This window comes from Falco rusticolus, chromosome Z (assembly GCF_015220075.1).
Source record: "Falco rusticolus isolate bFalRus1 chromosome Z, bFalRus1.pri, whole genome shotgun sequence".
NCBI classification, from domain to species: Eukaryota; Metazoa; Chordata; class Aves; order Falconiformes; family Falconidae; genus Falco; species Falco rusticolus.
This window is the reverse complement of record NC_051210.1, coordinates 72,066,039-72,092,024: the sequence shown is the minus strand read 5'-3', so window position 1 is coordinate 72,092,024 and position 25,986 is coordinate 72,066,039. Positions and strand designations below refer to the sequence as shown.

At 41.7% G+C, this 25,986-nt stretch overlaps 1 protein-coding gene across 2 annotated transcripts in view; it reads right to left on the bottom strand.

Annotated features, from left to right (window-relative positions):
- The window catches only part of ADAMTS12 (ADAM metallopeptidase with thrombospondin type 1 motif 12), a 162,359-nt gene that overhangs the window by 37,327 nt on the left and 99,046 nt on the right, over positions 1–25,986 (bottom strand). For both annotated transcript variants that reach the window (XM_037374179.1, XM_037374178.1), the window contains exons 10-16: positions 24,788–24,880; positions 24,420–24,565; positions 23,392–23,561; positions 15,344–15,477; positions 8,056–8,176; positions 1,977–2,221; positions 529–670 (exon numbers count right to left, since the gene is read on the bottom strand). In XM_037374179.1, coding sequence (XP_037230076.1) covers positions 529–670; positions 1,977–2,221; positions 8,056–8,176; positions 15,344–15,477; positions 23,392–23,561; positions 24,420–24,565; positions 24,788–24,880 — 1,051 coding nt within the window. The remainder of the gene's footprint in view (positions 1–528; positions 671–1,976; positions 2,222–8,055; positions 8,177–15,343; positions 15,478–23,391; positions 23,562–24,419; positions 24,566–24,787; positions 24,881–25,986) is intronic.

Below are 25,986 nucleotides of genomic sequence, written 5' to 3'. Positions count from 1 at the left end.
GTTTAACATGCTGCACAGAACAATATAACTGCAGCTGCTCCCAAGCCACTGTACTGAGAGTGGCAGAGACATGTAAGTCCTCAAGACTGATTTAAATAAATTAATTATTGAGAAACGCACAAAAAGCATTGTTGCTTATCAAGGCAGGACAGATAAGGACAATATTTTTTGTAGTTAAGATATTGGAAAGATTCAGTAGGGAAATGAGTAGGTCATAAATTAGTATTTCTGGGAAGTAGAGTTGTGAACAATATTGACAAAAAATATGAGGAAAAGAAAACTGCAGTTTTTCATTTTGGTTCACAGACGTTGGGAATTTCAGGGCAGCTGTTCTAGAAACCTACTTGCCCTAAATCATTTAATAACAGTTTATCTTTAAGCCAAAATACATTATTGTAACCATCTGATCTCCCACTAAATGCAGATTAAAGGACTTGACCTCTTTGAGGATGATGTCTGGAAAACTTAAAGATGACATTTGCCAGTAATGAAGACAAACAGTAATAGGAAAGGTAAGTGAGGAATTACCTCTTCCACAGGTAACACTGCAGGCTGTCCAGTCTCCATACTGCCAAAAATACTCTGGCTCTCCAATCTCATTCTCATGACTTTCTTCTTTACGTACAGTATATTCATACTTGATTCCAGGGTTAGTTTCTTGAAAAAGTAGCTGGAAGAGAGAGTGATTTATTTAATTACTTACAATTTTCATAATCTACTGACCCAAAGCTTTCAAAGCATGAAAACAGAATAAACAGCAAGGTTTTAAAACTGCCCATTTTGAAGCCTAATAACAGTTCAGAAAAGCAGACTGGCAAAACTTCCATTTGTGTGCCGACAGTGGCATACATTTGTCTTTCTAAGACACAGTTGTTTGCCATGCACTTTTGCAAGCACAGGTGGGAATAAGTGGGGCAGCATTATTGGTATCCAATTGACTGCAAGAAAAGATCATGCAAAGTCCATCCAAGGCACTGCCAAACGCGTTGCTGATTAAGAGCTATTTCCTATCACCATTATCAATTGATTTCCCTACCCTTCTGAAACAGCTGTTACAAAACACCCAGTAGGTCAGAAAATGACAGACTTTATTAGACATGGCTTTAATATTATTTTTCAGTGTTTCTGGATTAAGAAGGAAAATTCCAGTGGAGAAGAGCCACTCCAGAAATTTACCATTTGGCTGATGAGAGGGAGAAAAGCAAACCATCATCAAAGAATAAAAGATTTCAGCATGAACCTCTACTCTTCCCCCTAATTGTTTCTTTGACGTTGTTACTGACAGTGAAGATTGAGCACCCATTAGATGTGTCTTCTCACCAGGCATTCAAAGCATTAAAGTGGCTCTCATCACACCCCTAATACTCCTTTTAATTGCGTGGCACACACAGAGGCAAACAAGCCAGGAAAGATACATTCAGAGAAAAAAGGGCCTTTTGAAAACTATTTCTGCTGAACTAACAGAAGCTGGTTATGTTTAAGTTAAGACTCTATAAAGCAACACAGAAGAAACAAAAGGGAGCAGCCTCAGTGGATGCTAAATGGATCCATTTCACTTACCACAAGCTATTAATCCATCTGTCTAACGCTGTGTTTTCTTTGCTCAGTGTAGGCTGTTACTGCTGACAGCCTTCCCTAGCTCTCACTGTTCACAGCCTGACATCAGCTCCCTTTTTCTGATAGTTACTTTTCATTTGGGTCTGGTTCTCATCACAGCCACATGTTGGGCTAAGCTGGCACAGGAGACAAGGAAGTTTGGGCACAGAACTGACTAACTATAGGTGGCAAGATCCCTGTCGCAGAGGCAGCACTGGATTATATCAGCCTTTAAAAATCATAAGACTACGATACTGAACATCTGTTTTCAGGCAGGATAATAACAGTGATTTATAATCTTTCCAGCCTCAGTTTCAGAGCCCCAGCACATTCTGCTGCCATCAAAACCCAGAAGGTTCTGTTAGTGATCTCCTATTTACCTGAATCCATATTGATTCATTGGTAGGACCTGGAGCAGTCAGATTTTCTAGATCCCCTGTTCTGTCATACTGAAATATTGTGCCTGCCACTTTGTATTCACCATTCCACTGGATGATAAAGCCTCCGTTCAGATAATATTTTTCTGGGTCTTTGCTTCGCACAGCAAGGAAATTTCCTGCTTCTGCAACTTCCGTGACTTTGATTCCCCTCGCACCTTTCGGAATCAGCCCAATATCAACATATCCTAAGAGACAAGAAAGGTTCATGAAGGTAAACAACAATAATGTCATTGCATTTTACTTATGTATAAGACTATTAAAATATCAGCTTTGCTTGAAAATGTATACAAATGTGCTATCACAGAGTTTGCATTTCAGCTAGTTAATGGTGTGACTTTACAACCCAGGTTTTTGAGCATCAGTTGGAGAATATGAATATGCATTGTGTTTAGGCAATGACAGTGGCATTTAGAAGGGATACCGAGGTGAGTGATCTGAGCTGCACCAGGGGAAATCTACCCCACACATGAGCATCAGCATCTCCATAACTCTATCCAAGGGCTCTGGCATACTGCAATGTGAATAATCTGAAGAAACGCCAGGGAGTCCCAGCAAGCCAACAGTCTGTTGTGGGAGAGGTCTTTCTAATTTGCAAGGAATGTTTTCATCTGTCACAAACATATAGGCATGTACATAATTCCACATGCTCTCTCTCAAGTCATTTAACTTGTCCACAACTGTTTTGCAACAAATACCGGTTATTCAAAAGCCTCAAATTACTATGATCAGTCGAACACATTTTTAAAAACTACTGATTTTCATCAGGAAGTTCAACAGCTCCTTGTGTATAAAGCTATGTGTAATGAGATTTTTCACTTCTGTGTTAAGAATGAACCTGGAGCACTTATTACAAAATTTTGTTTGCACCAGAGGCAATAAATGACATCAGGCTTTCTGTTTTTCACCTTACAGTGAACAGCTCTTGCTGTCGCTACTGAACGATAAAAATAGGATGTCCACATAGAAATTTGAACACAAACTCAGATAGCATTTTGCTATTGCTCCTGGCTGGGCCTTAGAAATTGGATAGATGACAGCTCTACAAGCAGGTGCCCTGGGAGTGTGAGCTGCAGTTTATGCTGGTTTACTTCAAGATAGGAACACGTGTGTGGTTCCCCAGTTCTCATCGTACACTGCTGAGGTCATGAATTAAATCCTGAGACTCAGAGCCCCTTCATTTTTCTTGTGAAACAAGCTTATCACCTTTGATTACTCACTCACATAAGTGAGATAAACCACACTGGGCATACTAAGTGATCTTCAGCATCAACACTCTCCACCCTGCAGAAGTGCTTACATGACATAGAACCAGCTGCTGTCGTAAGTGCCCCGAAGTCTTTAACATCTGAATTTTGCAGCTTTTTTGTGGGATGGTAAGTATTGGTCCTAATGTCATGTATTGCTTATGGTACAAAAAAGGATCTGTCTATATCAGGCCCCTCATAATTAGATTAATAGTACGTGTGGGGTTTTTTTCCCCTCCACTGATTGATGTTCAAGAGGGAGAATTTTCTGGATGTCACCTTTTGCAAGTTTCCTAGACTGGCTGTGGAAATCCAAACTTTTCTGTCAACTTCAGTGAGCGGTCTAGGGCTGTTATATGTAACCAAGGTCTAATGATTCTCCCAAATATTCTATTCATTCAGTGCAGAGGAGATGTGTTATGAACACAGTGTGTGATCATGTAACTAAAGACTTGATTAGAAGGCATATTCACAAGTGGGCCAAATTAACACAGCATGAAAAATCTTACTTGTGTCATGTCCTGACAGCTTTGGCTTTGGTGTCTTTTTCCAGTAGTTTTTATTCAGGTGTAATTAGAATAACATTGGTTCAAACCACAAAGTATAAAAACCTTGTTTCAGTTATAACCTAAAAATCTGTATCCTTTCAAGTTTTTCTCTAGCTGTTCTTGTCCAAATCACCTGCTTTTGCTCACAAACCTGCTTTTAAATGTATTGCAACTGTCTGGTGATACATGTTAACATCTGGTCAACAATATCACCCTGTCTTCTCCCTGGCCCTCCCTTTTTTGACTAGCTAAATTACCTCCTGATTTCTCAAACCCTCACACTAATTCCCAATGAATGTTATGTTCTTTTGAAAGCAAAACTAATCAGCAGCAAGCTTTTGAGTTTGTCACTCAACTTAATACATTTTTATTTAAAAATTATGTGGATGGTGTTCACATAATTGTTCTTGGTTTTATGGTTTCATGTGATTAGGATCTAGGGATCTGAGATTCAGTAATATTCAAGATGTCAGCTGTCTGACCTCCACGTTGTGCTCATTAAATCCTCAAGCATCCATACTGTGGGTGCTACCATGCACCCACCAAGTGGCAACTCTGAGATGCTGTTAATCTTTCCATTTTCAGTTACATTTATATGCTCCTAACACGGACAAGAATACAACATGAATAAATTCATGCAACCCTTCTTGTAGGAACAGCTCTATCAGGACTGAAGTGCTTGTTTCTCTTTCCCCATTGCTGTGAGAGAAGAGTAATCTCATTCAGGTGGCGAGCCCAGTACTGCAGATCAGATGGTATCAGATCTGGCTATTTCTCCTTATCACAACAGCTCCTATCCTCCTCTCCAGTTTGTTGTATCTGCGAGCTTTTCTCTCAAAAATACACATTCCTGAGGCACGGTTTTCCTCTAAGCCAGGCTCGAGGGACTACCACATTATGTGGAAAACAGCACAGGCTCCTGATGGCATACCAAGTTTGCAAGTCAAACTATGGTTGTTTGTAGCCTTCCCATGGAATAGAGGGAGCACTGCAGTGTGTAATGGTAATGGGGAAAAAATTACAGTCTATAGACAGTCTTCTTCCTAAGTGAGGAACCAGGAGACCTTCCAGTCTCTCAGACCAATGCATCACGGCTATGTCCAGAACCCATCTTGGGGCTAGGTTCAGGCATATACCTCTGTCTGCACTTGGTTTGTATGAAAAGGAAACAGGGGTAGCAGGGAAACCATGGCACCTGTCGATTCAGTCCTGCCAAGCTGGTTAGGAGACACTGGGATCAGTATAAACCTCCAGAGTAAGGTGAATACAGCCACAGTTTCTTTGTTTGCCCATCACTTTGCCAAAATTCAGCCCTTCACAGGAGCAACATGCACCTGATCTTTCCTTCTGGATGGCCAAGAAAGACACCCCCACCCTTGTTGTCCAGTCACTCATTTCCTGTTCTTCATAAATTTAAATGCATTGTCCCCTTGCTACTGAAAGCTGGAAAACTCATTTCCCCCTAAACAGACAAAAGGGTGAAGACAGGACAATTACCCATCATCCTTATTGACCACCACTTGTTCTGGAGCCACTCCTCCTTCCCAGGCAGATCCCTCTGTCTAATCCTCTCAGCTTCATTCCCCCTTTTTGTTATCCACTTAGTCCACACTACCTGCATCTGCCAGAGTCCTAAACCCCTGTCCCTTGTGCCTTGGTCTTTCTCCTAACCCAATGCTTCTCCTCACCCAGCAGCATAATTTATTCTCCTTCCAAAAGAGTTTACACACCTTGCAAACATTCCGCTGTACACAGTAACGTTTCTTCGCAGTCATCACAACAACATCAGTAGAAACAGGGATTTCAACTTCTAAATACACTGCTTCAAAATAAAAGCAGACTTCTACCTCAACAGCAGGAGAGCTTGTGGCTCCTTTGACCAGGCCCAGACCTTGATTTTCAATGCCCTGCTCATGCTGCAGCCTTTCTGCTGTAAGAGTTCAGATGAAGCAACTTAAATGATTTTCAAATGAACCCCCTGCAAATAAGGTGCAGACCAGAGACTTGCTAATATTAGTGTCAACAGCTGAGACCATTTGTGCATTTCAGACCTCTGATTTGTTTTCCATCAAAAAACTTAAATGGAAACCCATTACACAGATGATGCAGACATTCCTGAAGCTGTGTTGGAAGCCCCTGGACCACTATTCCTACTTTAAATCCACAGGAAAGACAAATAATTTTAAAGAAAATCCAAGTAATAACACAGATTTAAAAACCTTTCTTTCTGAACACGAGGCAGTAAGACTTCAGGTAAAACTGATCACCCTGCAGTGAAAGGCTGGATTACTAAAACTCATTAGTAGCATTTCCTTAGCCTGACTTGGCAACTTAGCCTGCAGACAGAATAGATGCTGCCACAGCACCAGACCCAAGAAAGGCCCTGTTGGACTTAGGTTATGAATAAAGTTTTAAATCAAAATATATTAGCTTTGATTTTGAATTTCACTGTGCCATTAAACAGAAAAACTCTTCAAATCTTTCTTGCCTGGCAGCACGCTTTGGTCTAGTTTTGTTACCTACACTGAATTTATGCTCCTGAAGTCTTTACATTTACATAAATCCTGCCATAAATCTGTACTGCAAGACAGACCACCACAGTACCTGTCAGAGACTAGAAGAAGCCAATATTGTGAACAAAACAATCTTCCTATTCTCAATTTAACACCTGTGAACATCTGCAAGATCCACATACTGCCTTACAAGCCCACTGATCTCTGCCTTTCCTGACACTTCTTAATTTGTCTGCAATGGAATCAATATCTGTGGAAGGGAAAGGATCTGCAGAATCAATCAATTTTCTACTGAAGCTAAAGAAAGCAGTGAAATAATTTTACTTAACACTCAATATCCCTCAGCAGTATCTGTCAGTGAGGCTTACTGAATCTTGGGGCAAAGAAAAACGAAGACAAAACACAAAACTAATTTTAATAAAATAAGAGGCACTTATCCTTCCATGTGTTACAGTACTGGACCTTTTTCATAAAACTGTTATTCAAAAATAAACTACATGTCATCTGCAGCCTTGGAAATCCCCCACACAAAGGCAAAGTGAACATTAGAGTAGCAGAAGCAAAAGATCAGAGGCTGGAGGATTACTGTAGTATTGGAGAAGGAGGTCTAGATTTTCCTTTGGAAGTCTCTGCACTGTTGCATGGTTGCATGCATCCTTCACAGTTCATCTGGGGGATATGGAGAGAAGGAAAAGCAAATCCAAGTGAACAGTACAGAAAAAAACCTGAAATATTAAAGTGCTTTTCCCCCCGGACTTTGGAAAATCTTATGAAACTAGCTCTAAATTATTAGCACAAATCATATTTGTGCAAATCAGAATTATTTTGTGAAAAAACACCACAAACTCAAAAGCCAGCCAAAGCCACACCCTCACCACACTTTCTCCCTCCTCACTAGCGTGGTACCCATTATCGCTCTCGAGACTTCTCATTTGTGCACCAGACTTTTTCTTCAGCCACAGACCTTGCCCTAAGTATGCTCTCCCATGCCCCGTTTTCCCTGTCCTGTCCTGGTTTACCATTTGAAACTGTTCATCCTGGTTGTCTCTTCCATCTTCAGCTCATTGCCATGGTTCTCGTTCAGTTTTAGTCTCCCACTCCCTCTTCTAGGCTCCCATTCATCCCACACAAGGCAACTTAAAGCCTGAATATGTCACTGCCATCAGTGAAGAAGGGCTCAGTTCTCCAGGTGCTGATTCAGACCACCTTAACCTGCAGGGAGTTACTTCTTCCCCCCTTTCAAGCCAGAGGCATCCCACAGAAAGTTATAAAGCAAACAGAAGTGCAAAAAAAGTTCTGCATGGGGAAGAGATGGCACAGGGTCACCAGAGACAATCATATCAGATTTATGACACTAAGAAATGAATCCCCAAACCACTCACTATATTCATGGTGCTTTATACTGTCCAACGATTTGGTCCAGATTTTCCAAGGTGGTAAATTACATTAATCTTGTAAACGAACTTGCTATTTTGGGTTTTATTATTACCTGCTTAACTTGCACAGGGCCTGTTGCTCTCTGACACAATTTTTGTTAGGCAAGGTGAACTTAAACAGCACAGACCACAGATCTTTTCTGGCAGAAGCATGATTCACTGTGAAACACCCATTTACGATTTCCTATGCAGATTGACCACTCTGCAATAAGTGCTTAATTCTTTTTATGTAGAGAAATTACTTCACCAACTGAAGAGTTTAAAAGAATCCATTTTACCAAATCCTTCACTTTGATTGAACATCATCGTCACTGTACGACATGCAGAGCCATCTCCCAGGCAAACCCCACACTGGTCTTCGGTTGCATTGGAATTTATCTCATAGTCACAGCCAACAGTCTGGAAGGAAAAACAGTTTCAGAATAAATGTGGCCTCCACAATGACATACTCAGAGTTCATGTATTGCTGCCTTCAGTGTATAAGAAGGGGCAGAATCAATTTTTTGGAAGAGTATACATCCTGTATAAACAAACTAATGGTAGAGGTTGTTATAACTAGGTCAAACTCATGTGTATTACATGAAAGTGAAAAACAAACAAGCAACAAGCACCATCATGTCATGAAACATAGAGTAGCAGCCAGTTACCTGAGATAAAAATGTGCCACCCAAATGGTCTCAACATCTACTGTTGGCCAATACATCTAGGATTTGTGTCTGCTTTCTCACATTGTAGAGGCATCCATGGACTCCCAGGAATGCAATGCAGTAACAGACTGCATTATCTGTGTCAGCTTTTTGTGGCCATTAGGCAGTTCAGAACCTCTACTGCAGTTAAACCCCCTGGTAAAGAGAAACTCTTCAGAAGGCATGAAGTTTTACAGCTGTTTCTCCAGGTTGCTAGAATGGGGGAATGAGTCAAGATAAAAGTTCTGGTAAGGACTGATTTTACAGTTCATGCTTGCTACAGGCAGAAAGTGAGAGAAAATTTTAATTATACTGAGTCAGGACAAAACTTCTTCCTGTCTAATCCCAAAATCCTGTGCACTAATGCCTTTGAACTTCAACAACCTTCATTTGGTTTGGGGGTGGGTTTTGCCTCTCTTTAAAAACTAGCAAGGTTGCAGAACACAACCTGATGTCAATGGCTGTTAATAGGATCTAAGGTATCTGGAAGCCTGTGATTTAGATGGATAGCCATAAGTCTGGTGGTATCTTAAGTTCTGATTTTTCTCTAATGGTTCAGGTGCAACACTTGCCAACTTCACAACTTTCATTCTTTATGTATGAAAATCTGGGTTTCCCCTCTTTCAATTCTGATCTTATTTTACCTTCAGTACATCAGCTACAGTAATTTTATGTAAGCTTCTGACAAGAAAACCCAACTATTATACTAATCTGGGTATAAAGGCTCCTGGATTCTCTAATATTTTTCTGTCATTTTCAGCTCAAGAAACACCTACCTTTTCTTTCATGCACCAGTGATTTAATGAACAGCTAGCAAAGTTGCAAAAAAGGAAGCAAGGAAAGGCCTGAAGTTACGAATGGTGTTAAACCACGTCACTTGCATTTTCACAGAGCATTCAAAAAAGACTAAGCCATCACCTAATGCCAACACTTAGCCAGAACCTTTGATAACCATTCTCAAAAACAATGGGCATGTCAAAAGGTTCTGCAGGAGCCTCAGCTTCTCTCTCCTTTTAGCAAAGGCTGCTTTCAAAAAAGGGAAGGTTTTGTAATGTCTTTCACACAGACACATCTCAGCACCAAGGACCACATTTATGAGCAGTACAGAATACTACAGAGATAAGCACACATTAAGAAGGTGACTCGGTTTTTGCTTCCAAGCATGTGGCTATTTGATGAAGGATGGATTTAATGAAATATTGAAAGTACACAGATGTCACTGTGATAAGTGCAGGATGTTTCTTTATCTTGCCAAAAGTTCAGATCTGACTCGTCACCTGCTATCTACAGATGCACTGCAGTTTATATTTAACACTTCCTAAAGAGGTAGGTTTGTAGCTGTTTTCTTAAAGAGATGCATTCTGCAATATATTTACTGTACTACCAGTACATTTGTTACTTACCTACAAACAGCTAGTAAAGTCATTGTTATCAGGTTTTTTATTAAACCAGAGGTGTAACCAGCCTCTCTGGTGAGTTCTGAAAGTTTAGGTTTATTTTCTGTTCTATGCACAAATGAAAAAGAAAGTTGGGGAAAATCTGGAAATGGAACCCTTTGCACTTCATGTTTTGCTATTGTAGAATACTATTAACAACTGGGTTTAGATCTTCTCTTTTGAACTTCTTAAAAAAAATTGCCTTCAAATCGAATAATTTTTGCTGAATTAGCGTTTTCTGGTAGAAAATGCATGTTCTTGAAAAGGTTTCTGTTCATGCTTGTTTGAGTGGCTCCACCCAGAAGTAATTTATCTAGTTGAGGCTGTCAATCAGACACTTTGAAATTAACGTCACTGAGCATATTTCCCTTGTGAGTACCGTGTAGTGTAAAAATCCCCAAACGCTGAACAAGTCAGTCCTGAACTACTGCATTGGCACTAGCAAATGAGCGGGGTGGCAGCACTACTCCTGCCTTTCAGGTGCTTGCTGAGTGGCCAGTACTCTGTATCAGCTCAGTCAGAATCAGCTCAGATCTACCCCACTTGGCCATCCTTTAGCAACGCATCCATAGCATCAAAATATGACATCACTACAACACGAAGGGAATCTGTTTGTCCCTTCTAGTTGCAAACACAGAAGTTTGCATTTTGTTTTTCCTCTGATACTCGAAATGTAGTTGGTATCTGATCAGACATCAGTCTTACCTGTACATGCAGCAGGGTGGGATGCTGGGCTCCCCAAGAATGAGGCACTGCACACAACTGTGGCAGGGCAGGCAATTTACCGTTTTACAGTAAATAAAGCTATCATTTTAGCCCCTAGCTCTGGGGTGCTGCTGCTGGTGCAATCACCTTCATCTCTAGACAGAGGGCCTCATCTTACAAGGCCATTAATAACCATCACAAAGTGTATATTCTCATGTGACCAAATAAACAGCAGTCATTCTTTCTAAATACACTTACATGAACATTAATTTCCAGGCCATGTTTTATCTTCCTGGTCCAGTGAGTATCACATTATTTTTGTCATCTGATAGACAGATTTCAAGATGCTTCCTCTTCCCTGTTACTTGCTTTCCTCATTCTTCTGATTGTTCTAGATAAGCAGTAGCCATATTTTCTAAAATTGCCTTAAATAATATGTCTCAAATTTCTGCCATATTGACTGTTAAAAGGGATCTGGAGACTAAATGCAGGTTATAAACCCAGAAAAAAATCAGCAACAATTAGGCTCTGACTCTTTTATACACATGTGTCCTTGTGCACCCCTACCAGTGAAACATGCTGTGCTACAGCAACCACTGCGTGACACAGCATGTGCAGTGCAAATTAGCATCCCTCCAAGCAGCCCTTTGTCACCGCCCCATTCACCAAGAGCCTTTTTCATGCACCTGAGACTGGTCCCGGCACACAGTGCAGAGGCAGAAATAATGACCTGAATTGTCTGGCTGCATTACAGGAAGGAGAAACAATTTCTCTCCTGCTGCTCAGTGACTAAAGGAAAACAGCCAGAGATACTGCTACCCGTTTGCCACATCCAGAGGGAAAGACACTTGTGTCACATTGACAGCATGGGGCAGATACAAAAAGTCCATGCATGTGCTGAAGGGTACAGCCTGGATGTACTGCCTGAACATCAAAGTTATGTGGATGCTACATTACGCTTTTAAGCTCTTCCGTTTGTCTCCCCCACTGGTCTCCAAATGAAAAAAATATGTTAATTTCATGTTGGCCATGATGTTGCCTTGAATTGGGAGAAAGCTGTCCTATATGCACCTATTCCTCTTATATTTTGTCTAGATGGGACTGAATCAATCAATGTCCTGTGTGGGTAGCAGTCATAGGAGGATAATGAACCGTAAGAGGCAGTAAAGCTACTACAAAAAATCTGAGATGTGTAATCTGCTTTTTAGCAAGAGGAAAAAAAACCCATTTTCATCCCTAGTACTACATAGCTGTGTAATTCTCCAATACACCATTAGTCTCTCAGCATAACAACTGTGAATTACCACAGAGAACAGCTCACAGATTTGCATGACTGAATGTCATTTAAACCTATCAGAGTTCTGTGTGGGAGATGAATGCTTGCTATTAACAACAGAGATGCCAGGTCCTCCATCCTCACTGTCCACAAACTCTCAGTGTACACACCATGTAAGCCCTCACTTTTAGGCGATGCTAGGGGTTGTATTTAACCAAATTCCTCGGTCATGTACATACCAGTGCTCAGCAAACACACACTGGTGGCAGTATCTGCTTGTAACACTGGAGGAGCAACTGACTGCTCTAGTAAGAATTACAGTGCACTTGTGATGTAGAGTTTAAAACACAGGAAGATAGGTCATGTGCTTTAAAGACCTTCCAAATAAAGGGGAAAAAAGTGACACTCAAAGGATGGATGTAGAAGAATATGGTCAAATAGAAAACTAGTCGAGGTATATCTTGATTTTAGATTAAATTACTGACAGAACTTGTTGGCTCCCTCCACTCAAAACTATTCCTAAGTCATACATCATGACAGCAGAGGGTCTAAGAAGGTACCTGAAGGAAGGCCAGGCTAGGTGCAAATACAATAAAAGGATTAAGAGGCCTCCATCTCTCATCTCCATATTAGCACCACATGGAACAAAATATGGTTGCAACCACAGGCACACAGCTTCGAGGTCCCCCTTTGCAGCCACTGGTGAACTGAGTGATTTAACAGCATTACATATGTTAGGGAACTCCTCTTCTGCGTAAGGACAAAGCTAAGAGAGGACCCTGCTATTTTATATGCCAGGCCCTCCAATGAGTTAATAACTTCAGCTTGCCTTTGAATTAATAAGGCAATTCTAAAGGAATACCATACCAACACCTCACCAGTAAGGCTTCCTTCTGCACTGAGGCACAGGCAGCTTTTCCACAAAATGAGGACAAAATATATTTTTCCATATACTGGAAAGAATGCAAGGACCATGTGCATAAGTGCCAATGCCTGTCTGTACTTGCTTCCCACTTGAAGATGCACATTATGGGTTTGCCAAGGTGGTTAGGAAAGCATCCAGTATACCTCTGGCAGCTAAAATAAGGGATCTTAATCCCCATCTAGCTATCAAGGTAAGACCAGTTTCTCTAATTGCTCTGAACAAAACGATGGCAAACTGCAAAGTTATACTGAAATCGGATGAATTTAGGAGATTAAATTATTGATTGAATCTGAGTCTATCTTGTTTTGACATATCCACCAGGAAAATTCTGAACCCTATCGTTAAAAAATAGCTACTCTGCACACCAAATGTGAGCAATACGAACAGTGGATCTAATGTACAACATCTCACCGTCTAAATTTCTTGCTCAATTTCAGACCTAAGCGAAGTATTATTTTAGTACTCAGAACAAATGTGAAGTGCTTTTGTGAGATATAGTACTGAAAACCAGAAAAGTGATTTAACAGACCTTGCCACTAAAGTTTGTGAACTGCCTTTTCACATCATTACCAACAGGTTGCTATCGGAGTATAAGAATGATGTACCAGACTGACTATATTAAATGCATTTCCAGATTTACTCCCTGTGACCTGTAATGTATGTCTTGCGTTGAACTAGCTGGACTAAAATACTAGTGAATTATGCAGAGATACTTGAAAAAAACCCTCAACTGTTATATTGAGTACATATTTTAGATAAAAATACACTGTCTTTCAGAAGTGTGACCTGTTTGGGTTACCTGTTCATCATTTGGTCTCATCTGTGGCAGCTGCATGATCATGTTGTTCATTCTGTGATTCTGTTTGTCAGAAGATGTGCAGCAGTAGTCAACATACGAAATTCTGACAAAACTGTATTTATGACAGCACCAGTACCTTGGAGGGAATTTTTTAGAAAGGCTTTGGGTCTCCAGAACTATTAATGCTGAAGTGTATCTGGTATCTAACTGCAATTAGAATTAGCTTTCCTTTCACCTCTGATCTATCACTTCTGAATGAGTTAATTTTTGCTGTTTCTGAAACAGGTATCAATTTGAACTGTCACAGGCAAGGTTCAATACAGAAAGTATATGGAAACTAAAGTTAACCATAGTGATCCCAGTCCATTTGGGCTGGAAATCAGAAAATGAAAGTGTAACATCACAAAGACAGCCTTCTGAGTTTAGCTCTTGGCCTCTTCCAGGTGGTCAAAAGCACTGATACGGTACGCAACATTTACCATGTTTCAATAGGCTAAATACGTGTTTACGTCTAGCTCGAACTGCTCAAGGCAAGGTCAGGTCTTTCACCATCATAGTTAAAAGCCCATCCCGGCTCCCAGCAAAGCCAAGCAGAATCTCTTCATTGTGAATTCGAGTAGAGTCTCACTAACTCCCTTTAACAAATGCATATCCTGCAAGGAAAGCTTAAAACACTCTCAGAGGCACTGGCATTCTCATAAAACAGAAATTCTTCAGAGAGGGTATACCAATGACCAATTAAAATGTGGAGTTTCTACCACCAGAAGTCTTTAAGAAAAGAATGTGAGAAGTGTCAAAAAGCAACATGATTCTGTAAAGGGATGAAACAGAAGACTTCTTGAAGTCCCTTCTTAATTTTTATATGATTCAATGACCTAGGACATACAATTCCAAGCTCCCAACAGTAAGCTAACGTAGTTTCCACAGGACACGTTTCTGAAGACGTGAAAAGCAAAACAGCTATCAGGCTTCAAGGAGGTACAGGACTCAAATCCCCTTTTTGAAGAAATAAGCCGTAGTTGTACCTACATCCCCTGCAAGTAAAGTACTCATTTTAAATTCACTAAAACCAATGCTAAGACTGTGGGTGTTACAGCAGTTACAGAACACACCTTCAAATGCCACAAACACACATATCATCCTGGAAACCTACTATGAACATGCTGAATATGCAGACAATGTTATACTTACTCTTCAATAAACAGAACATTATTGAACTATATGCTCTGTGTTTGCCCATAATCTCATTGTACAACATTATTCAATTTACTGTCGTAAACTAAAATTATTTTTACTGTGCTCAAGTGCAAATGCCTGATCCTATTACAAGTCAGTTCAGAACTAACATAATATGTAATGATAAACCGCATTTTCATTAAAAAACCCACAGAGAATAGTGACACCAATTACAACCTTAAAGCTACAATCCTTTGTGAAAATATCTCATCAGAAACACACAGATTTTCTTAAACTGATGACTTAAAATAACGGAAGAAGAAGAGAGGATTTAAAAAGTACCAAAAGTAATTAGCACTCAGTCTAATGGATTTGCTAAAAAGGATGGAAATGACTCTTATATCTACTTCAAAAGGCTGTTTCTATAAACTTGATTCCATGATCATTAGAAGCATGATAAAATGAAGTACTTGGTTTCGATCCTCAAAAACAGTGTGTTGAACAACATTTTCCCATAACTTTATAAAACTGTAGAGAAAGAAACATGCAAACATACCCAATACCTTACACATTCCATTAATACAGATATCTCGGCTATGCCTTCCTTCAAAGCAAGGAGTACCATCGGTGACTGCATCAAGCATCTTTTCTGAAAAATGACCATCTACTGGGCGACAGTGGAGCTCACAGGGGTTTGCTGAAAGGAGAACAAAGATACTTTCTCAGAAAATACTTCTGCAGGACCCTGAACTTGAGTGTCTTCACTGCACCATCCGTTCACTTTCCATAGCATTTGACAGAAATGGCCTAATTAGAAGCAGTTAGCAGAGCCAGGGTTGTATTGCTAACAGAGTGACACAGGCCTGATAAAGGCCACTTGTGGACTTCTAGGAAGCAGCTAGAGGCTGGTGCCCTCACACCTCCATGCCCATCATTGCTGGTACATTAACATCCAGCCAACTGGCTGACTTGCGCAGTAATGAGGCCATCAACTGTGATGAAGAAAGTGATGGGAAACAAGCAAAACCAAATGCCATCAGTGAAGGGAAAGGAGGAATCTAGGGGTGAGACTGCCAAGGACACTGACAAGCAACAGTTTTCCACTGGCTGATGACTCTGTGATTTCAGAGATAATTTATAACTGCTCATCACTGCTGCCAGCCTCTCTCAGACAGCAGTCAAATGGTTGCTTTTGCTCTTCTGCATGTCAGTAGAGTGTCACATCACTGCTCATTTTCAGCTATCTGCTGGCACTTAATTATTTCAAACACTGGACTTTTTCCCTGCTTGGCAACTTATGAAATGGGGCAATATTGGTGGATCTGACAGACCCAGGCTATTCCTGGATAGATGTGCACAAAAGCAACAGGGAAGAGAAAAGGTGTGGCAAAAGCAATCTGTGGGTGTCTGAAACAAGATTTTCTGCAATGGACCAGCCTTACTCTATTCCATCCATAGAATAAGAAAAGCCAAATACACACTGCCCTGCTTCACAGCCACTGGCCCTTGGGAAAGGGAAATTTTGAAACTCAGGCTTCAGAGAGTCAAAGGATACAAGTTTGATAAATAAGCTGTGTACACGGAAGATGAGTCAGAACTGAAACCAGGGTCAAAGCAAAGGCAGATATAATCCCTGCCCTTTTATCACTCCCTGGAAACCATCCAGCAGAGCCAGAGCTATCTGAACAAAAAAAAAAATAAAAAAATCACCCACTGTCATACCCATGAGGGACAGCAACAGAGGACTGTCTTCTGGTTTTGGCCTGTTCCAAGACCTCAGTCTAGCCATGCGCTAAAGCAATTTGTTCATGCTCAGTAAGCTGAAATGCTTTGCTGAGGAAAGCAGTAGGCCTTAAACCCGCCAGTCAGTAGGAACTTCAAGGCACTATTATTTAGCCATTTTAATTCAACCTCCCTGTGTGTGGCAGAGGTGCCTCTGCTGAGTGACAGCTTCATCCTGGAGCTTCCTTGCTCTCGGAGGAATGCAGGATAACTATGAATCTTCTACATCTCAGCTAATGAATTTCTTTCTCCCTCTTCCTCCTTTACTGTCCTGACTTGTGTCATACAAAGAACTATGTTTGAAATTAGAATAATTTCTAGTAATGAGCAAAATTCAAACTTTCGATAATGCTAAGAAACTCTCATTGCTCTGGTCTGTACAGTACCAACATGTACACAACACCATGCAGTGCACAAAAGTGACAGGTCCTGCCCAAAGAGCTTGCAGTTTAAGGACTGAATCCTACACAGCCTAAGCTTTAAAACTAGGCATCCCATTCAAACAGGATCTCTGCAGAACTGGGATCAAAAAAAAAGGGACACTAAAGGAAACCCAAAACCTTAACGAGGACTTTTCTTTTTTCTCTCTTGTCAGTAGAGCTAACTTAGGACTGACAACAACGTTGTGCTAGTGGCTTCTCAAATACAGATGCCTTCGTAAAGGGCAGTAGAGTGATTAGAGGCAGAGGACACACATGGTCCAAGGTTATAAAACTCATGGAATTCAAGGTCTTGTGAGTCATGTTCAAGAATATCAATAGAGATGGAGCTACAAAAAAGTCTCAGGCAAGTACATGAAGTTTGTAATCCTTACCAGCTCTCAGTCCCTCTGAAAACTGCCAGCCATAACATCCATCAGTCGTTCTGATAAGAGCTGTCATGATAAGTGATGCAAGTAATTTTACTTCTATCTGCAGAAATCTTTTTCTGGACATGTGGCTAATTAGACCACTTTAGTGTTCTAAATTTTGTTTCACCTTGCTTACCTTCTCAATGCATTTTTTAAACAGAAAGCACAATACCCTTATGTAAAGAAGAATCCCAGAATTCCAGCTAGTCTGTTCCCTGCTCAGAACCCACGCTAACAGGCAGAGACTCTGTAGAAAGCCGTTTCAGTTTCTACATTTTTCATAATGAACTATGAAGAGCAGCAGTTTGATATCTGTACCTCCTCCCTAGTTGTGTGTTGACATAACAAGCAAGATGGTATCCAACTTAATTTCAGAAATCACTGAGCATGAACAAGTAGGCAGTGCTGACTGCTGACATATTCCTGTCATAACTATGATGCTCTCTCTAAGTATATAACTCAGAAAAAGTTTGCAGAGAAAGATAACTCTCTTACTAAGCCAATATAAAAAGAAACAACAAGCAAACTTACAGACTTGCAAAGGCTCATGATTCAAAGAAGGGCTTGGAAGGCATGAAAACTTTCCTCGTTTCCATAACTGTAGTAACTGATCTCAAATTAGATGCTACCTGACCCACAGATTTTGCATTGCCTTTCTTCCTACCAGTTTTCTGCAGAGCCCCACTGGAAATGAGAGGCTACTGCTACCTCCGCACAAACTCAATCCTATCCAATTTTATACTCCTACCATCATTCTTCCAAGTTATTTTGATATTTCATCTGCATGGAAGGATAGTTAGGGCACCACTGAGGAAATTAAACTAGCACTGTATTAGTCATTCATTTCCTAAAATTATTTACTTATCTATCATTATTTTTTTACAGCTGAGCACAGGCACCTGACAAAAGATCAGGGCTTCATTATTGTAGGACTGTAAATAAACTGTACGAGAATCAGTCACTGTTCTCAACAAGTCTAACATTTAAACACAGAACAGAAATAGGTGTAGAAAGTACTTTCATCTCCTATTTTTAGAAAGCAAACTGACATAAAAGGAAAATAAACACATTTCTCAAAATGACAGCAGGATTTGAAAGCAAAGACTGGCATTGAGTTCAGATTTTCTAAATCTTATTTCAGTTCTGAAAATCCAAACCCACTAAACTAAGATCAATATGAATACTAGGGTTGCTCAGAAGGAACTCATTAAAGGAGCTGGTTCAGTTTCAGTTACTTCAGCAAATTTGACCAAATCATGAGACTTCAACAAACAGGCTGTCATTTTAGCAACTTTTAGGCCAAAATATACAGAAATTCTTGAAATCCAGCATATGCATGAAACACTAGATCCATCTGTGAACACTTGGTAATGACCTTGTTCAGAAAAAGCACTGAATTCCCATTTAAACAGAGCTGATTTCTACCTGCGTAAAACCTACAGGATTTAATTTGTCCTTCCACACCGAAGCTGGATCAAAGCTACTTAGACTGCTCCTGCTGAGATTGTATTTATATCTACAATGATAGTATTAATTCCTTAAGCGCTCTAGGTAACCTGCTCTAATGTTTAACAACCCATACGGCAATAAAGATTTGTTAATGTGTAACCTAAAGTTCCCTTGTGATGTTTTGGCTGTTTCTGCTTGCCCTACCTTTCATGGACATGAAGAACTGTTGAATCTGCTTCTCTCTGGGGACTCCTGTACTGCTTGAGTTGAGGGGATGGGATGTTGCGGTATGAAGTACAGTGACAGAAAACTTGATGCCAAATGGAAGTTTGAAAGCAGAAGAGCTACATTCAAACCGTGCTGATAAGACCATGGGGTTCTGTTTTTTAAAGTCAGTTAACAAGGGCACAGAACTGCTGGGATCTTGACAGCTTCTTCCAGACCTGGACATAACACTGCACGGAGCCATGCAATCCTCATAGCCTGTATCTTTACTAGCTCAGGGATAAGCATGCTAAATACCCTTAGAAAGTCTCTTCAAGTAGTTAGTATTTAACTCACTCCAACTTCTCTCTTCTAGAGCAAAACTTGCTTTTCTCAACCTACTTTTTCAAATCATTTGACTTCCATGTTGCTGTCCTGTAAACCTCCTCGTTTGGCTGCATCCTTCTGGCAGTGCATTGCTCCTAGCTGGACATAAGAGTTTAGCTAAGGTGCTACCAACACTCAGCAGCCTAGAAAAATTACATCCCATTTTTTTGTCTGTGGTTCCCATACCCTGCACCAAGATTATGGTGCTGATTTGAATAGAAACAAGATCATATACAATACAAGATCAATCCTGTAATACACAAAAGAAACCCAGATGTAATGGAATCTGAAGCCACAGAGCTCCCATAAGTGCCCAGTAACTTATCTGTCATCAGAAGGGACTGAGGATGCAAGTCAGCAAAGCTGAGTAAAAAATCCTAAAATTCAGGCACGTGATTTTTTCCCGCTGTGTATATTATAATGGAATTCAGACTCATCAAATGTAAACAGAACAACATGAATATAACTAGAGAGGAAAACATTCCCTTCCCAATTTAAATTTGTTTCCCCTGCAGATGACTCTCATGAGTTCACATGCAGGAAGGATCCAGCTTAACCTGATTGAAGGATGTGATTAATGTGTCTGCCAGCAAAAGAGAAGACTTCAATATTTTTTCCTACTTGATGAGGAAGAAAAGAGGTGGGCCTCTTCTCTATAAACCCACACCTCTGTGACAACTTGGAATTGGCCAAGAAAATCCAAACTAAAGAAAATTAGAAAATACAATTACCATGTACAGACAAAATGGGGAAAAAAAGGCTGAGGTGAACTTACTTGCCACTTTAACCATGCTTGGAACTCCAACAGAAAGTTTAATTTCAAACCAGCAGCAGCAGAAACATTATCTCATGCTGTTAGCTCAGCCCCTGCGACTGTATCAGTACAGATCTTACTTGATACGCAGACGTATTTCGTAAGAAATACGAAATTTAGAACACTAGCAACAGAACCCCTATCTGCTAGTACATGAGATGATCCTGGCACTGACTGATAAAATAAAGGTATTTATATAATTCAGTGTAGGACTCATACTTACTACATGGAAGTTAAGCCCCAAGAAGCCGTCAGATTCAGATATATGTAGTTTGTTAAATGGTATGAAATAAATAAATATAGAGTCAACCTGATGGCAAGAGTAGTACGTTAGCACTGAAGTCTGATTAAATGTCAAAGTAGGGGCCTAGGTCATGAGAACAATTCAGAAAATATCCTGGTCAGAGCTGCTGGATGCTTCAGCCACCCTTGAGCTTGGAAGTCCCCCTCATTCATGTCTCCTATGAAGACAGGCTGAGAGAGCTGGGGTTGTTCATCTTGGGGAAATGAAGGCTCCATGGAGACTTTATAGCAGCCTTTCAGTACCTAAACAGGGCCTACAAGAAACCTGGAGAGGGACTTTTTACAAGAGTATGTAGGGATAGGACAAGCAGGGATGGCTTTAAACTGGAAGAGGGTAGATTTAGATTAGATACTAGGCAGCGAGGGTGGCGAGACAGTGGAACAGGTTGCCCAGAGAAGCTGTGGATGCCCCATCCCTGGCAGTGTTCAAGGCCAGGCTGGATGGGGCTTTGAGCAGCCTGGTCTGGTGGAAGGTGTCCCTGCCCGTGGCAGGGGGGTTGGAACTAGATGGTCTTTAAGGTCCCTTCCAACCCAAACCATCCTATGATTCTATGACATGATTTTAAGACTCCCAGGGATCCTCGGGTGCTCCAGCTTGAGCCCATGGGTTTCTGCGCTCTGTAGCAAATCCACAAAAAGACTATGCAAGTTCCCCAACAGGTTCAAACTCATTTAAAACAGAAAGAAAAAATCTCAATTGGAATCTTAAATATAGTTAGCCTAGGTAAAAGTGAGATGTCATTCGCTGCTTTTCTGCCAGGTTGCTTGTTAAAGCTGCTTGTTTCATCCTACCTTGTACTAAATCATAACATGTGATACATGATATATATCTCATGATAACATAATCAAAAGAGTCCCAGTCCTCCTGTAAAAGTAGTTTACAGAACAGAAAAGGACATTACAGCAATATTTAATTATGTGACATTCATTAGAACTGGCTTACCTAAGTTTTCAAATTAAAAGCCAGGAGAGAGAATTGTGACCATATAGATCATTTATTGTTTTTCCAGCAGGATGAAGGAACACAGAATGTCTAAAATGTCACAGGATGTCCACCTCAGGATTTCACTTACTCGACTAGATGCTTGCAAACAAAAACTGTTACGTGCACTCAGGGTTTAGAAAAACCTCATGATATTTTATTTTCTCCTTGTATCTCATGTGCAGCATGAGATGATTTAAAATGCCTGATAACAAAATACAAACTGTATTGCGTTTGCAGGGCAAGGTTTTGGTGGCGGGGGGCACAGGGGCGGCCTCTGTGAGAAGCTTCCAGAAGCTGCCCCCGTGCCCGGTGCAGCCCGTGCCAGCCGGCTCCGAGCTGGGCCCGGTGCTGGGCAAGGCCGAGCCCGTCGGTGCCGGTGGCAGCCGCAGGGACCGTGTATTTCAGATCGTGTATTTACGTGCGAGCGAGCCCAGCAGCCCCGCGGCCCCCGGGCCGGGGCAGGGGGAGGCCGGGGGGCTCCAGGCGCCGCAGCAGCGGCTCCCCCAGCCCGCGGGGCGGCCCCCGGCGGGGCGGGCCGTGCCCCCAGCCCGCGGAGCCCCCGGGGGAGCAGCTCCCCCCCCGCAGCCCGGGCAGGGCCCCCCCCGGGGCAGGGGGTGCCCGCAGGGGGCTGTGACCCGCGGGCAGCGGCGCCGGAGCAGCTCCGGGCAGGGCCCGTGGCCCCGCGGGGAGAGGAGCCCGGGCCGGGCCGGGCTGGGGCAGGGCCGGTGCCCCCGCGGCGGCCGGGCCGGGCCGGGCGTGAAGAGCCGCAGCCCGTGGGAAGGACCCACGGCGGAGAAGGTCGTGGAACTGCTGCCGTAGGCTGGAGCCCGGGCTGGAGCGGGGGCAGAGTGAGGGGGAAGGAGCGGCAGAAAGAACATGTGGTGAACTGTGCGTAACCCCCGTTCCCCAGCCCCCTGCACTGCTCCAGGGGAGGACACAGAGAAACGAGGAATTAAGTTAAGCCCGGGAAGAAAGGAGGGATGGGGGAAAGGTGTTTTTCTGATCTGAATGCCATTTGATTCATGATTCTTAATGCCCTTTAGAAGCAGACCTTCTGTAAGAAAGGCACACACGAGCTACCAGTTCTGTAGCACTGCCGTAGAGAGGACATGAAGAGAACCAAGGCTGTACCCTGCAGTGGCACACATGAGTAACAGAGGACTGGAATCTCAATTTCAGTGACAGGCAACTGCAGAAAATGGTTTATGAATTTGGCTTTGGACTACAAGCCTTAGGCTCTTAGCATTTACCATGGTTTGTTTTACTGGGAGTCCTTCTAAAAAAGTCTTCTTCTATCAACTATTTTTTTTCATCAGAAATTATCCTGGAAGTCTGTCTGATCCAGGTTCATCTTCATGGTGCCTTTGTTAGGTGAAATTGAAACAGTAGCTGAAATTTAGGAAACCTATTCAGAACTGCCAATAACTGTGGCACAAAAACATCCTGAAAAAAAATACTACTGGCAAATGAAATTGAAAGTTGAGTCTTGAGCTTCACTTCCTTAACTAGTTTATTTTTTCATTAAAAAATTCTGTTGCTAACTTCTACTGGATAATCTACACTTCACATTTATGCATACACCGAGAATCAAACTGCATAGTAGTAACTATTACCATGACTATTTAGTAATTAGCTGTTGCAAAGCAAGTTATAAGGCAGAGGCATCGATTCTCTCTCTGCAATACAGGGCAGTACAATACTGAACCTGCTGAAGCATTACCTTCTCAGTGTGGTGCCAGTTATACTTACAGTGACTTTTCATCTTCACAGAACTTTCTCATAGTTCTGTAAAATTGACTTTTTATACGAGATATTAAAAAAACTTGTAGCTTCATACCTGTGTTATAAACGGGAACCCAGTGGTAGAATTCATTCTGGTAGGGAACTGTATCAAATTCACTGCACTGCATCTGACGAAAGGTTGGCAAGCCTTTGCGACAGGGGCTAATGTTACACATGCGATAGCGTTTCCTTTCTCCAGTGCAGTAGTCTCCTCCAAATTGTGGTCTAGGAAAAGGAACATTGAGACTAGGACAGGAGATCCTGGGTGAAAATAGTCTCAAAAGAGCAATGTCTTTCAGGTTCCAATTGGGATAACAAGGTGAAACTGAATCCCTGATGGGGTAGAGATATCGTTCACATGCTCAAGTACCCAAACAAGTCAGTATGAAGCCCAGAGATCCAGACAAACCATGTATTCCAAAGAAGTCCTTGGTACACTGCCCAGCTGAGCTCACGACCAATAACCTTATCAAACGAACTCTCCCAAAATGCCGTATTTTCCAGAATGTTTGACAGTTCTTCCAGAAAAGTAATGTGGTTTCTGCTGTTAGACTCTTAGTGATTTCTAAAAATGAGATGTAGGGCGTTCATGAACTCAAATATGTATTAGAAAATTCTGCCTTTCATGTTCTGTACCTATCAGTTCGTGCGTCTGAAGCTCAAACAAAGCTGATGACTACAACAAAACACGGAAGGTGAGTTCCTTGACTTCCCTCAGGAACAGATTGCTAGCTATTGTCCTTACCCAGTGTTTGAGGGCATTTATTTATTCATGGCAGTATTATTAAAGCAACATTTTTACTATTTCTGCAATGCCTGAATGTTAAATGACAGGATTTTTTCATTTTTTGTAGCAATAAGCTCCATGGAGGGTAAGGATTAAAGAATGAGGTGCTGACTGTAAAATGTGAGCCTATTGAATTTTACACAGGTATGCTTAACTGGGAAGGAGAGGTGTTCAGGTGTCTGTCTTGCTGTAAGCACCTGCTGGTAACAGCCCCATACAAGAGTTTCCAATGTCGTAAGTACCTCAAAGATCTTGAATAAAAGGTAAGAAAAGAAAAGAGTGTGTACTCAGCTTACTCTGGGTTATCACACGGTCTCTCTGCACTCTGAACTCCTGCCCCACATGTCCTTGTGCAATGGGACCAGGATGACCAAACGCCCCATCCGCCATGGATTGCTTCAGGAGTCTTGCCTACTGTAATACACTCACCAGAGAAGCACCACTGGAGAAGAGAAAGGACAAACAGCTTAAGGTTATTATCACAGGAAAATCTTACTGTGAATTATTTGTTATTTCATTCCCTGAAGGTTGAAAACTTAGGTGGAAATATAAATGGAGATGTCACAGGATACCCCTCTTTCACACTGAACAATGGCAGAGCTATGCATCCTCTGCTGCTCTTTTGAAGGCAGCACATCCTGCTGGCAGCATGGCTCACAGTCACCTTGTTTTCTCCGCACCAAGTTCCATCTGCAGCTGCATCCAGTTTGGAGCGGCAGGAGCCTTTCACTGAGCACCAGAGTGTTTGGCAAAGGTTCTGGAAAAGAAAGAAAACTGCAGCAGTCTGAAGCAGAGCTGAACTCCTATGGCCAAGATTTTTGAGTCTGCCACAGTCTTCTACATCCATTTACAAAGCCTTATAAGGACTGCATTTCCAGAGCCAAATGTTTGGGGTTTTCCACAAGTTAGGACCCACCAAGTATCATTAGTGTACAAGTAGGGACTATTTCAGAAATACAAAACGGTGAATACTTTCTATCAAGTGAATTACCTGAACTATGTGAGTTCAAATATTCTTCTCTTTGGCTGCTCAGCTGCCAGCTACACGCAGGAAAAAAGGCTTTACAAAGTTTGAGCACTACCGTTTATACCAAAGGTGAACACAGTTTGTATTTAATTTGCATTGTACTAATGAATACAATGTTTAATTTTGCACTGCTGTCTGTCTGAAAACATATGGTGAAATCAAAGAAGGTTAGAGGAAGCCAGCTGGGTAAGTAAAACCAACATTATGTCCCCAAGTACAACAGCCAGGTTAATATTCATGGCGGTCCCAAAACTGAATGAGGAAAGAGATCAAAACACAGATCTCTTAAAACATCAGCCAAGCAAACAGCAAGGGAACGATGTAAATAACCAGTCCAGGTTAGCCGGCAGAGAAAAAAGCCTACTCATCCGGGTAGAGTAAGGCCTCTGGTTAGTGAATGCTTGCTTGAATATTCAGTTACTCAGAAACTGGTGCCAGTTAAATGCAGTACATTGGCAGTACAGCACAGCATTTCAGCTGCTGCTCCATGTGCAGTGGTCAGTTTCACAGAAAGAACAGAAACTCCTTACAGTCAAGTCAAGAAACATTACAGCTACCTTATAACAAGTCATCCGCTCAAGTTCGAACTATTCCCTAGAGAGCGAGGACAGACATCAAGGGCTATTCCCCACTCCTCAGTTCACATCACCAGCTTTTCTTTTGGTTGACACACAGGAGTCCTGCATGCTTGGGAACTCCTGAATGAGCAGGGCTTTCTGTGGAAGACCACTTCCAAGCTGGAGAAATCAGGGGTATCAGAAAGACTGCACTCCCACTGGAACAACAGAAGCAAAAGCACAGGGGCTCTGTGCCAGGGCTTGGCTGAGGCTGTTTGA